We start from the raw sequence: 13,108 nt of genomic DNA on the forward strand, positions 1-13,108 counted from the left end.
TGAAAGGTTTGGGGACAAATCCCTGGCTATTTGGAGGCTGAAAAGCCAGTGGGGCAGGAGCATAAAAGCAAGGGGCAGGGGAGGCAGAAGAGGCGGCTGAGGAGTGAGGCAGGCGCCAGACTTCACAGGGCCACATTAGGACTTTGGACTTAAACCTAAATCCAGTAGGAAGGGGAGTGATGTGATCAGATTTATTTTTACAAAGATCGCTTTGGCATCTGTGTGGAGGGCCGGATTACAGGAGAGAATGCAGGGAGAAGGGTATGAAAGCTGACAATTACCAAAGCAAGAGACAATGGCGGCATGGCCAAGGTGAGGGAGTAAAGTGGAGGAACTGAGGAAGCATTTTTTAGAAAGAATTGAGACAATCAAGGTTTTTCTCACACCCTTGCCTTGGTATAGACGGGCTGAAATGTTGGCTTAGACAAGGCAAACAGCAAATATTTCGGCCATGCTAATCTGTCCCCCAGATGGGCTGTCGTGTTTTAGGTTAGCTGGGAGCACAGTCCCCTGCCCCAACCAGGGCCACGTCTGACCAGAGTCAATTTTATGACTAAAGATTTCCTGACAAAACTTTTACAACTTCTGCAACCTCTGCTCATGTTTAAAATAATTACTATTAGGAAATAGTAATTGTTATAGGAAATTCCTGTTTGCATTTCATCTGAATTCCTCTCACATTACATTTTTTTAATTCTAGATAAAGATGCTAAAATAATAAGTCACCGGGGCCGCCAAATATGAATGACGTCAATAATGACAGTTCTGCATTGCATCTGTCCCAAAGCCAAAGTGACCTATTCGTCAGCAGCAAAGAAAAATGGCCGAATATCCTCAGAAGAAGAACCCAATTAGAGTTTTGCTCACTGCTAAGTTCTTCGCCTTTGCTACTTAACATGTGTACCCAGTAATAGCACCCGGAAGCTTGTTAGAAATTCAGGACCGAGTTGGAAGCTGCATTTCAACACGATCCCCAGGCAATTGGTAGGCACTTTAAATTTTGAGAAGCACCATGGTTAGATCACCCTGGGGCCATCTAAAAGTGGGTGGGCAGTGGCTGGTGCCAGATATTTGAAATGCGGTGAGGCACAGCGAGTGCTGAGGAAAACCCAACCACTGGTCCAACAGGAACTGGCTTTTCTCTGGAAGCGCCAAGCTCCCAAGTCACATAGAACGTTGCAGCTAAACTCGGGGACAATGTTGGCTGCTGGTTGTGTGACTGGTGAGAGGCGCTGGCTGGACCCTCCTCTGGTGCTGAAATGCTATCCGGTAGAAACTAGGGCCCGTGGGGACACATGAGGAGGGACTCCCCCTGGCAGCACCAGAGGCTGAGGGAGGTTGAGCTCCCTTTCCCCCGCCCATTCGTAACGTGGACAGTTTGGTTCTTGTCCTCTTTACCTGGCCGCTAACAGCCCTCATTCCTTGTGGGTTCCTTCTGAATGGAGGCATGCTGACGAGCACGGGAAGGACGCTTTGGCATCTCAGTACAAAATACCCTTCAGTAGCTTTAGCTAGAACAAAACACTGAGTTCCAGGGGTTCTGAAAGCTCTGCTTATACCACCTGCCTATGGGGTCAGCTCCTGCAGGCTGATGATGCCTGTCACCCCTTGGTCTCGTTCTCACTCTCTACCTGAGGGTTATGCGACACAGACACCAGACACAGCCTGGCCAAACAAGGACACTTTGTTTTATTACTGCTTTCTTGAGAAGTCTTTCAAGGCACAAAATCTCCACCAGAATCCAATCACGTACCTCTGTCTAACTAGAGCTGGTCCTCCCACATCATCAGACAACTGGATGAAGTTTGTGGGCTGTTTAAAGCATATGGTTTGTAAATATTGTAAAATCAAACATTACTTTTGGCTTTTATTTACTGCAGCATTTCACATTACCTAGCACCAAAATAGCTGAGGAGGTCTTCTCTGCCTTTGTTCTTTCTCCTGTTCTTTTTCTTATGCTTCGTTGCTCCCTGCCTTCCACAGCAGCGGTTTCTCTGCTCTGATTCTTCCTCTCCCCACTGCCTGGCCCTCCTCCTGCACCGTCTGCCCACCAACTCCACACCGCTCTCTTCCCTAGCCGCACTCACCCTCTCCCCTTCCTCCCCCTGTGCCTCTCACACTGCCCCTTGATACTCCTGGACGTCTTAGCTACCTTTCCCTGTCTCTGCTTTCACTTCCAAAAGCTGCAGGCACTCCTTCCTCAGGCTCGACTCCCCCCTGCCTCCACCAGGCTATTTTCTTTTCCCTCCCTATACCCACCACGAGTTCCTTTTTTCCTCTTTCCTCTAAAGGAAACATGGGGATCAGAGAACTGTAGAATCAGAGTCACAAGGGACACTGCTTGTGCTACACTGGCAGTTACTTCTGAGTCAGAAAATCTTTCTTCTCCAATCACCTGCAATAATGGCTGCCCCCAACCCCGTCCCTCCTTAGAGCGAGAGAGGCTGGGGAAGAGAAAACTTCCAGGCTCCCTCACCAACACTTTCTCCCCTCTTTCCTGTCTCACCACACAGACACACAGATGCATGCGCACACATGTCCACACATACAGGAATGCACACATGCACACACAAGCACACATGTATACACATAGGAGTGCACACATATGTGCCTGCAAGCACACATGGGCACACCCGCGGGGTACACACCCACACCCACAAACTCCGAGTGCCCTTGGTGAAGAAAGGGTTTGCGCCTGGCCTCCTCTAAGGCCCTGAGCTTCCTCTCCAGTGTTTCCTTCGTCCCTGGCCAGGCTGACGTCTGCTGCGCACCTGCAGGGTGAGCACTTGGACACATGATTCTAGCTTGAGGGGATGGAGAGGGACAGCCATGGTGGGGTTCCTTACTCCAGGTGCAACTCTTGGGTGGCAGGAGGACAGCAATGGTCAGACTGAACAGGGAGCTCACATAAAAGCCAGCTTCCACCTGGGGTCATATTTAGTCAATCAATCCACAGTCAGTGCTCTTATTAAGTGGGCCTTCTTTCCATGCCACTGGGCAAGGCATCTTCAAAACAAAATCAAGAGGGAAAATGAACACAGCCCTGAAGACACACTCTTGTAACCATAAAACAATGACTCTAACATTCAGCATTCTCAGCCAGAGCTTCTCCAAGCTCTTTATGGAGTCTAGGATGCTATTTCCTTCATAGCTGGGGAAGTAGAGGTTACACAGAGTAAGCTGCTTGGGGATCATGGAAAATCCCTCGATTTCCCAGGACTTGGCTCCTCACATTGGAACATTCGTTTGAAAGACCCAAGGAATGTTAATTTGAACAGAGATGGATGTCTCAGCTAGGTGTTGACTAGGAGGCCAGCCTCGCACAGGCAGAGTCTCTCCAACCCCGTCCTGCCTCCACATCCCTGCTCAGACTGGCTTGGCTGCCCGTGGCACTGAGCTGCACCTTAATTCCCAATGCAGCAGTGCCCACCCCTTGGAGAATAGGAGGAGAGCTGCCCTGCAAGCCCTCCAGGTGAGCGGGGCTTGCAGGTCAGCTAGAACGTGCCCCACCATGTTCAACCCCACCCTGTTGTTCTGTGTCCAATGCCGAGGTGCAGTCTCTGCTTAGCTGTTCTCCGTGAAAATTCCCAAGACAAGGAGGAAGCAGTGACAGCTGAAGGCCAGGATAAAGCTCCATTTCATCTCCCTGCCCCCCTCCCAACTCCCCCAGTGCCTTCCACACACCCCTGAGGGGAGCAGAAAAGCAAGTGTGAATATTCTTCTCCACCTGAGTTCCCTTTTGCATCAACTAATTACCAGCCCAATTGCCAATAAATTACTAGTATAAAATGTTGTGTGTGCACAGGCAGACACGGATAGATGTATGTATATATAGTCATGGAGTCCAGCCTTTTTTCCTTGCCCCCTTCCTTGTGGGCAGCTCCAGACAAAAAGCTTCTGTCCCCTGAAGGGTTCATCGGGTCATGGGTGCCACGTAGTTGGCAGGGAAGAGGCCCAGCTTGTTGTGCAGGCGGCCGGTCCACCAGGATGGGTTGGAGCTATCCAGGACTTCCACCACCTCCCCGCTGTGGAAACCCAGCTCGTCATCCTCCAGGGCCTCAAAGTCGTACAGCGCCCGGGCCCACCGCACTCGCTGTTGGGGGAAGCACAGAAGAGGCTCTGCTGAGCTGTGGGCTGGGCAGGCAGGGGAGGGTCTGCTGGCTCCTCCCACCACATCCAAGTCCTTTGAGAGCAACATTCCCTGAAGGCTGACCCCTCTGCAGCTTAAACAAATTTTTTTTGTAGACATGGGGGTCTCACTATGTTGCTCAGGCTGGTTTTGAACCTTTGGCCTCAAGCAATCCTCCTGCCTTGGCCTCCCAAGTAGCTGGAACTACAGGTGTGAGCCACCATGCCCGGCTATGCTGCTGCAATTTAAATCAGATACCTCTGCACAGGCCTGAGCAAGAAGTTCCCAGAATGCACCAGCGTCACTCTGGAGACCCAGGACTTTTACCAACAGATGTTACTGTCCAAAGCCCCAAGAGACTCCCTGAGAACCACTCTCTCCACATCAATAGGTGGTATTTTTATCTTCTTTGAGTGACAAACAGAATGGCAACATGCCCCAAACAATAGTCCTTGGTGTTAGGGCAATCAAGTCATGAGTCAAGATGGATCACAGGCCAGGCACGGTGGCTCACACCTGTAATCCCAGCACTTTGGGAGGCTGAGGTAGGAGGATTGCTTGAGCCCAGGAATTCCAGACCAGCCTGGGTAATATAGTGAGAGCTCATCGCTACAAATAATATACCTAGCTGCTTGGGAAGCTGAGGCAGGAGGATCGCTTGAGCCTAGGAGTTTGAATCTGCAGTGAGCCGTGATTGTGCCACTGCACTCAAACCTGGGAGTCAGAGTGAGACCCTGTCTCAAAAAACAAAGCAAAAAAGCAATGATAAAGGCAATGGTAAAGGGCTATGATAAAGACGATAAAGAACCAGAACAGAGGACTATGAGAACAGGGAAGGCCTGGCAGGCACCAGACTGAGATCAACAGACTGGACGGTGCTGGCTCAGCCCCAGGCCTCCCCAAACATTCCATCCCCTCTCATTTGATCTGTGTGTGCGTTTTTTTTTTTTGTTGTTGTTGTTGTTGTTGTTTGTTTTTTTGAGATGGAGTTTCTCTTTTGTTGCCCAAGATGAAGTACAATGGCGCAATCTCGGCTCACTGCAACCTCCGCCTCCTGGGTTCAAGCGATTCTCCTGCCTCAGCCTCCTGAGTAGCTGGGATTACCGGCATCTGCCACCACGCCCGGCTAGTTTTTTGTATTTTTTGTAGACATGAGGGTTCACCATGTTGGCCAGGCTGGTCTCAAACTCCTGACCTCAGGTGATCCACCTGCCTCGGCCTCCCAAACTGTTGGGATTACAGGAGTGAGCCACCGTGCCCAGCCAGATCTGTGTGGTTTGAGTTTCTCCTGCCTCATCTTCTCCATTGAGCTCTGTTCCAGGGCCTTTCCCCAGGGATCCAAGAGGGATGGTTCTCATACCCCTGCTGCCTGGAGCTGCACTGGGTCTGTGTGTCTCCGATGCATAAGGGCTGCATTCATTTCACTGCCCAGGCTGGTGCCACAGTGCCCATCGTTTATGTCAAGGCTGCCTCCTCGGCGTTCCTAGAAACATACAACAGAAGACCGGTCATCCCGCTGCCAGGACATCACCCACCGGTTCCCTCACTGCCTTGCTCAGATGCCATCCACACAGCTGGTATATTCCAGGAATACTTACTGGTGATGACAATAAACCTTCTACGCTGAGGGGGAGGAGGACCTAAGGTCTAAAGGGACCTTAGATTCTGAAGGCAAAGAAGGCAAAGGCGAGTTTCATTTATTCAGTCAAGAAATATTTATCAGGCACCTACCACGTGTCCAGTAGCAGACACAAGGGAAATATAGCTGGAAAGAGAAGGTCTCGGCTTCATAGAGCTTCCATTTAGAGGGGGAACCATGGGCATTTAAGTGGTAAGTGAGCAGAGAGAAGAAATGTCTGTGTCTGCCCAGGAAATCAAGAAAGGCTTCACAGAGGAGGTGATGCTTGAACTCCAGCTTAGAGGAGGGGTAGGATTGTCCAGGGCGGGGCTCATCAGGCAGAGGGATCAGCATATAAAACACCACAAAGGCATGAGAGGAAATGCAGTGGACCATTCGGGTAACTAAGGTAGTGTGGGGTTGCTGGAATGTATGTTTGCATGGGAGTCGGGGGGAGGCAGCAGGGATGAGGCTGGGGAAATAGATTCTGGCAGCTCACAAAGGACTTTGTGTGCCCTGCTAAGGAATTCAGGAACGATGAACGTATTGTCCATCTCAGTAAGCTGCCTGAAAACCCATCGGGAACAAGGGTGGGAGCGGATAAATAAGTAATAAACAAGGCTCTGTTGTGGGTATTAAGCCTTTTTTTCTTGTGGATCTCGACAGCCAGATGGGTTAAGGGGCATGAATAGATTTGGAAGTGTGCTGATAGGAAAATGAAGCAATTGTTCACTGAGTCCTCAGGGGAAGTGTGTGTGTGTGAGTGTGAGTGTGTGTGTGTATGTGTATGTGTGTGTGTGTTCAGGCGGGAGTCATTTAATTCACAGAGATGTCTTTGCCAAGAGCAGTTTCCCTATTTCTGCCATTTGGGGGGGGGTCCAGGGTCTTCATCATGAACTCTCTGAGACCTAAAGAGGCTGGGCCAGGCTTGGAGGGGAGGCAGGTTCTCCTTTCCGCCGTATTGTGCCCACTGCCTTCTTTCCAGATACCTGGTGGAAATGGTGGTGCTGCAGATACCGCTGCTGTGGGGGCTGCTGCAGCTGCTGGGGCGCTGGGGCGTACTGCGGAGGCTGTAGCTGGTGCTGGTGCTGCTGCAGGGGAAGGGCTGGGGGGTGATCCGACAGCTTCCGGTTCATCGAAGGCCGGATTTCTTCTCCCACAGCCCCACTGAGGTGTGGGCCTCCCTGGGACCTCCGGTCCAGGCTGTTGCCCCGGTGACCCTGGGAGAGAGAAGAGAGATGCTGCAGATGCGCCGTCCTCTCTGATCTTCGGGCCCTACCCCACCCTCGGGCAGTTGTTCCCGGACCCTGCTCATTCTGGCTCCAAGAAATAGCTGGTAGGTGGGGGCAGCTGAAAGAGAATTGATACTTCAGACCTTCACATTTTCCAAAGTGGCCTCTGTATTCTCAGATCCTCCCAGTTTTAGGAGTTCAGGTCTCTGGTTCACAGACTAACACTTTCCGCCTGGTAGCCATTTAATCCATTTCCAAGGCGCTTGTTTTTTCTCTGTGTAATCAAGCTGAAATATTCCACTTTACTGATACAATGCCGCCCCTTCTTATCACATGTTGCCACACCGCTGGACATCCTACCCTCCAGATGAGCTCCACTGTTGACTTTGCGTGATTTTGAACTGTCATTTATGGCCTGGTGATAGAGACCTAAACAGCAACATTCTTGCAATGCCATGGGAACCAGGCCTGCCGCTGGGGAAGAAGTAAGGCCTTTTTCCCTAATGTTAAAACAACCTTACGAATCAGAAATACCATATTGTTATTTTCATTTAACAAACAATTACGTAGGACCCTGGGCGTAGCATATACCAGGCACTATTCTAAGCGCTTTACAAATACCAACTCATTTAATCCCGTTTAATGCAATTTTATATTGCTTCTCTTATCTCTGAATGCACATCCTAGTGAGTTAATACCTCTGTTCGTTTCCTGGTTAGAGTGATTCACAAGGTCTTGGCTAGCCTTTGTTTTCCTTTCTCAACTTCTGTGTGCATTTGGTGGGAACTTCTTTTCTCCTTTGGCAGTAACTTCTCAGGCTTAAAAGCAACTACGGACTTGAAAAAGGAGGATTTTCTTGACTTCCCCAAAGCACACATTGCTTTCACAGTCTCAATACCTTTTCAAATAACCTGTCCCTAGGATTTCAGCTATTCTAGTGAATGCTTCTTCCTATGATACCTGTCTCTTATAACCATGTTATTTCCTTTGAAAAATAGTTTATAAATTGGTGTGTGTGTGTGTGTGTGTGTATGTGAGAGAGAGAGTGTGTGTGTGTATGTGTGAATTTACTCATGGGAGGCAAGTTAACATTTTCTTAGTGCTTAATATGGACCAGACTCTGATAGTGCTTAGTGTAGTAACTCATTTACTCCTCACAACGGCCCAGTGAGGGAGGCTTTATTGTTCTCTCCATTCTACTGATGAGAAAACTGATACTCAGAAGGTTTCTTAACTTGGCTAGGGAATACAGGTAGCTAAGTGATTAAAGCAGGATCTCATACCAGGTCTGTCTGACGCATTTCCTTTTAAAGCAATACTCTGTATTCCAAACAGTTCCAACAGCAATAATTCCAAGTGCAGTTTTCTCCTCCCATGTCCTCCCCACCCCCAATCCCATCATAAAACTCCAACTGCTGAATTAATTCCTGACCTCTAGGCTGTTCCCTAATGTCCCCGTCTGTAGCACCCCCAACTCCTTCATCTTAGGCAACTCTTGAGCTAGGTTGAAAACTTTGGTGTAGCAATGTCTATGAATAACAAACAAACAGCACCTGTGGTAAGAACTGATGCTTCTTGAGTGCAGTGTGATGAGGAATGACATGAAGCATGGGATACATTATCTTCTCCAACCTTCACAGCCATCCTGGGAGGTAGATATTACCATTATCCCTACTTTATGGATGAGGAAACTGAGGCTCAGAGAACTTTCCAAAGTCACACAACTAGGAAGTATTAAGTTGAGATCTGACCTCAGAGCTCTGAGCCCTGTCTTTCAGTACACTCAGAGGATATACCCATCCTATGCATTTTTCCTTGCGGTTCCCGTGAGAACTTGGGCTGCCTAAAATCTCTAGATTGGGGTCGATCGGACCTGGAGCATACCTGGTCTTCTCGGGTTCTGTCTCTAAGGAAGATCTGCTTCTGTCTGGAGATGGAATTTGTCCTGTAGTAGTCCACCAGCTTGTTTAGGGATGGAAACTTCTCAGTCCACAGAAAGTAATTACCCTTGTTGTCTCGCATGACCTTGAAGTGTTGAACGTCATCCTCATGCCTGGAGATCAAGGCAAAACGAAATTGTATGTTACACAGTGATAATGTCACCACCTCCAGGCTGCTCGCATCTGGGATGGTGGAGTTCTCTTTCGGCAGGAGATATAGATATGGATGACTCACTCATCACTGGGCAGGTGGGCCAGCCAGTCAGGCTTCGGCAGGAGCTTTCTAGGATGGACCACTTAGGATACAGGCTATGCTAGAGGGGATTTACATCAGCAGAAGGTAATCAGATGAGCTAAAATTTGTCTTGGACACTGGAACTAGCCTTTTACAAGAAAATCATGTTCCAAGTGCCTTAACGACTAAGAGATCAAAGACCTTTTCACAATGTTTATTTGCAAGATGTCAATGGGGTTATTTCAAGCTCCTATTATCTTCCTGTTACCAGAAATACTTTGGACCATCTCCTAATTTAAGCCCATAAGCTAGCACTGGCAGGTAAGAAGCTGCTCTCTTTCCTAAGAAATATGTCACATTTTTTCTCCATGTAATAAAGATCATCTTGGTTTATGTTTTGCATAAATAAGGTTACAAAGTGTTTTCAGCTTTTGGCGAAATAGCTTTGTATGAAATATAGAGTTTTTTTTATTTTTTTTGAAATGGAGTCTCACTCTGTTGCCTAGGCTGAAGCGCAGTGGTGCGATCTCTGTTCACTGCAACCTCTGCCTCCCAGGTTCAAGCGATTCTCCTGTCTCGGCCTCCTGAGTAGCTGGGATTACAGGCACCTACCATCACACCCGGCTAGCTTTTTTGTATTTCTAGTAAAGATGGGGTTTCACCATGTTGGTCAGGCTGGTCTTGAAGTCCAGACCTCTGGTGATCCACCCGCCTCGGCCTCCCAAAGTGCTGGGATTACAGGCGTGAGGCACTGTGCCCGGCAAAATGATAAGAGTTTTAATTGGCAAGGATCTTGGAGATTGTTTAGCCTTACTTCTCCATTTTACAGATGAGAACACTGAGGTTCAGGGGGTTGGCCAAGGTCACTGCTGAGTGGCAGGACTGAGGCCAGAACCCTGAGCCTCTGACTCCAGTCTAGTGAGCTTGCCTGTCACGCCACGTAAACATGATAACTTCTTTTAGATCAGCACCTTCTGATGCCAGTCTGGACTCACAAATGATGGGATACATTCAAACCAGGGCTAGAGAAAATGGATTTTATCCATCTAGGAAGGGTGGACTGAGCCTTTACCATTAGATCCAGTTTTACTTCATTGCCAAGTCATTCTCTTTTGGATGTAAAGTTTATTTTCAAACGACATACATTTATATCTAAAAATAAACCAGCACTAGTGATGCCAATTGCCTGATGTAAAAGAAAGGTCAAGAATTTTAAAGGGTCTTGGAGAGTAAAGATACCTCTGAGAGTAAGTGGAGGTTTCTTAGGGATGGATTTAAGGATCTGTGTTAAGAAGGACATGGAAATTCTGAGCCTCAGTCTCATCTTACATGCTGAGATTTGCTCATAGCTGAGTGAAGCCAAAGGTTGTGCAAGTGGCCTCTTGCTTGACTGATTTGGGGTGGTAATCAACATATTGCAATCACTGTGTGGTCTTCCCCTCGGTTTTGGCCACCAACAGATACTTTCTTCCTTCTAAGACAACATGGATCAAATCAAAGTCATTACCCTTCACATTCGGGTGAGGAGGAGGAGGAAATATTCTTATGATATTATAATTTTTCATCCACCACCTCAAAGAACTCAGAGTGTGAAACACTAACCCTTTTACTCTCATAAGCTGTAAGGATGGATGTGAGGGTTGCTGCTGGTCATCTGGGTCTACAAGGAGAGGATGGCCTGACTATTGTCCCAAGCCTGAAGTGAAACAAAGGAAAGGATGCGACTCAGGACTCTGGACTCCAAAATCTGGTGTTTTAGGCCCTTAACAAATGCTGAGTGATAGAACTACAATTAACTCTTAATTATTTGTGCCCATGACAGATGTAAAAATAATTAACAATGATTTTGCTTTGGAAAATATTATACTGCATTTCTACAGAAGATGTGATAATGATTACGGTAATTGTCACCATAACTAGAAGCTTCATTGCCTCAATATCAGGGGAAGACTTTGGTAGAAGTCAAGGCTGACTGTTTTTGTAGAATTCACTTTAATAAAACAAATATAAACCATAGTTCTGGGTCCGGGCACAGTGGGTCACGCCTATAATCCTAGCACTTTGGGAGGCTGAGGCGGGCAGATCACATGAGGCCAGGAGTTCAAGGCCAGCTTGGCCAACATGACGAAACCTCGTCTCTACTAAAAACAACCACACACACACAAATTAGCCAGGCGTGGTGGTGCGAACCTGTGGTCCCAGCTACTCGGGAGGCCAAGGCATGAGAATTGCTGTGAACCTGGGAGGCGGAGGTTGCAAGGAGCCAGGATCGTGCCACTGCACTCCAGCCTGGGTGACAAAGCGAGAGTCTGTCTCAAAAAACCAACAAAACCACAAAAACCATAGTTTCTAGCTGAAAAAGCCAGAGTCATCTTCATGCAAACCAAAGGCCCAAGAGATACCCCTCAGTCTAACAAATTACTTGGTCAAGTTTATGATGGGGTAGAGAGGGGAGGCTTAAGAAATAGATTTGACTTGTAATATATATACATACATGTTAAATATAATATACGTAAAATTGTTTTTTCTAATTATATATGTATATAATATATGTAAATAATCTTTTTCTTTTGAGACAGGGTCTTGCTCTGTCACCCAGGCTAGAGTGCAGTGGCACAACCTTGGCTCACCACAGCCTCAACCTCCCAGGCCCCAACAATCCCTTCACCTCAGCCTTCCAAGTAGTTGGGACCACAGGCATGTGCCACCACACTGGGTTAATTTTTTATTTTTAGTAGAGATGAGGTCTTGTTATGTTGCCCTGGCTGGTCTCCAACTCGTTGGCTCAAGCAATCCTCCCACCTCAGCCTCCCAAAGTGCTGGGATTACAGGCATGAGCCACAGCGCCCAACCTGGACTTGTAATATACGTTAATGGAGCAAAATTTCGTTAATTAAGACCTAACAAGATTAGAATTTGTGATACATCAATATTGGCCTGAACTAAAGTTTACCATTCTCCAAGCTATGAAAATAAAGTTTTTCTTGAGGAAAATTAAGAGTTTAAGCAAGATTGCAAGGGCAATGCTAAAGAGACCACTTTAAAGGTATGCAGGCATACAAATTGTTGACTTGTTATTTTTAAGTCCTTCCTACCTATCCTTTCAAATATCCATTCTTTCTAAATAGCAAAGTGGCCACAGTTTATTACTTGAGATTGGATTTCTGTCCTTAAAACAAAGCCACATGCCTTTCAAAATATATTGAATCAACCAGATCGGTATTTCCTGTCAATAACCTGACAGTAACGTTTTACTGTACTTCTCCTGATCTGCTAACAGCATTATATTCTTGCAGTTTCACATGTGGTCAAGTCTGATACGTGACTTGCGATCCCCAACATGCTGACCACACACAGTGTTCCGAATTGGGCTTCTGAGTTTGGGGCTGTGTAATGTCTACACATGGACTGAGTCACTTCCTATGGGGTGCTGCACCTTAGTGAGATTTCGCTGTTACAGTCCTCCCCCACTCCTGGCCCTCCTCGGCTCTGTTCTCTTGTTTTCGGTTTTGTTGTACTGTACTGTGTTGAAGTAGCCTTTCTTTTTGTTCAGCTGCCTACAACTATATATGTATTTGTTGGGGCTCAGAAAATGACACCCCTTGGCATGCTGAGTGCTTTGAACCAAAGGAGATTGGAAGGCTTCACAAGTAGCCTTGGAAGCAAAGTCTTCCTTTGGCCTTTTCCTGACCTCTGGTCTCCCGCTCCTCTTTCTCCCCGTGCGTGAGTCATAGAAATTAGAATTCCTCTTCCCCACAGTGGGTCAGAGAGACTAGAAGGGTCACTATTAGGGAGGCCAAGGCAGGAGGATTGCTTAAAGCCAGGAGTTTGAGATCAGCCCAGGCAACATAGTAAGACCCAGTCTCTACAAAAAAATAAGTTAAAAAAATAATATTAGCCAGGTGTGGTGGTGTGCACCTGTATCCCCAGCTACTCGAGAGGCTGAGGTGGGAA

The 13,108-nt window shown here is 47.5% G+C and overlaps 1 protein-coding gene across 8 annotated transcripts in view; it reads right to left on the reverse strand.

Moving 5' to 3' along the window:
• Positions 1–1,963: 1,963 nt before the first annotated feature.
• The window catches only part of GRAP2 (GRB2 related adaptor protein 2), a 76,903-nt gene continuing 65,758 nt past the window's right edge, over positions 1,964–13,108 (reverse strand). For 7 of the 8 annotated variants that reach the window (XM_050805989.1, XM_050805988.1, XM_050805986.1 and 4 more), the window contains 4 exons: positions 8,864–9,032; positions 6,737–6,967; positions 5,490–5,612; positions 1,964–4,093 (listed from right to left, as the gene is read on the reverse strand). In XM_050805989.1, the coding sequence (XP_050661946.1) occupies positions 3,914–4,093; positions 5,490–5,612; positions 6,737–6,967; positions 8,864–9,032 (703 nt within the window). In that variant the 3' untranslated portion in view covers positions 1,964–3,913. The remainder of the gene's footprint in view (positions 4,094–5,489; positions 5,613–6,736; positions 6,968–8,863; positions 9,033–13,108) is intronic. The other variant, XM_050805991.1, reaches the window with a different exon arrangement.

This window comes from Macaca thibetana, chromosome 10 (genome assembly GCF_024542745.1).
Source record: "Macaca thibetana thibetana isolate TM-01 chromosome 10, ASM2454274v1, whole genome shotgun sequence".
NCBI lineage: Eukaryota > Metazoa > Chordata > Mammalia > Primates > Cercopithecidae > Macaca > Macaca thibetana.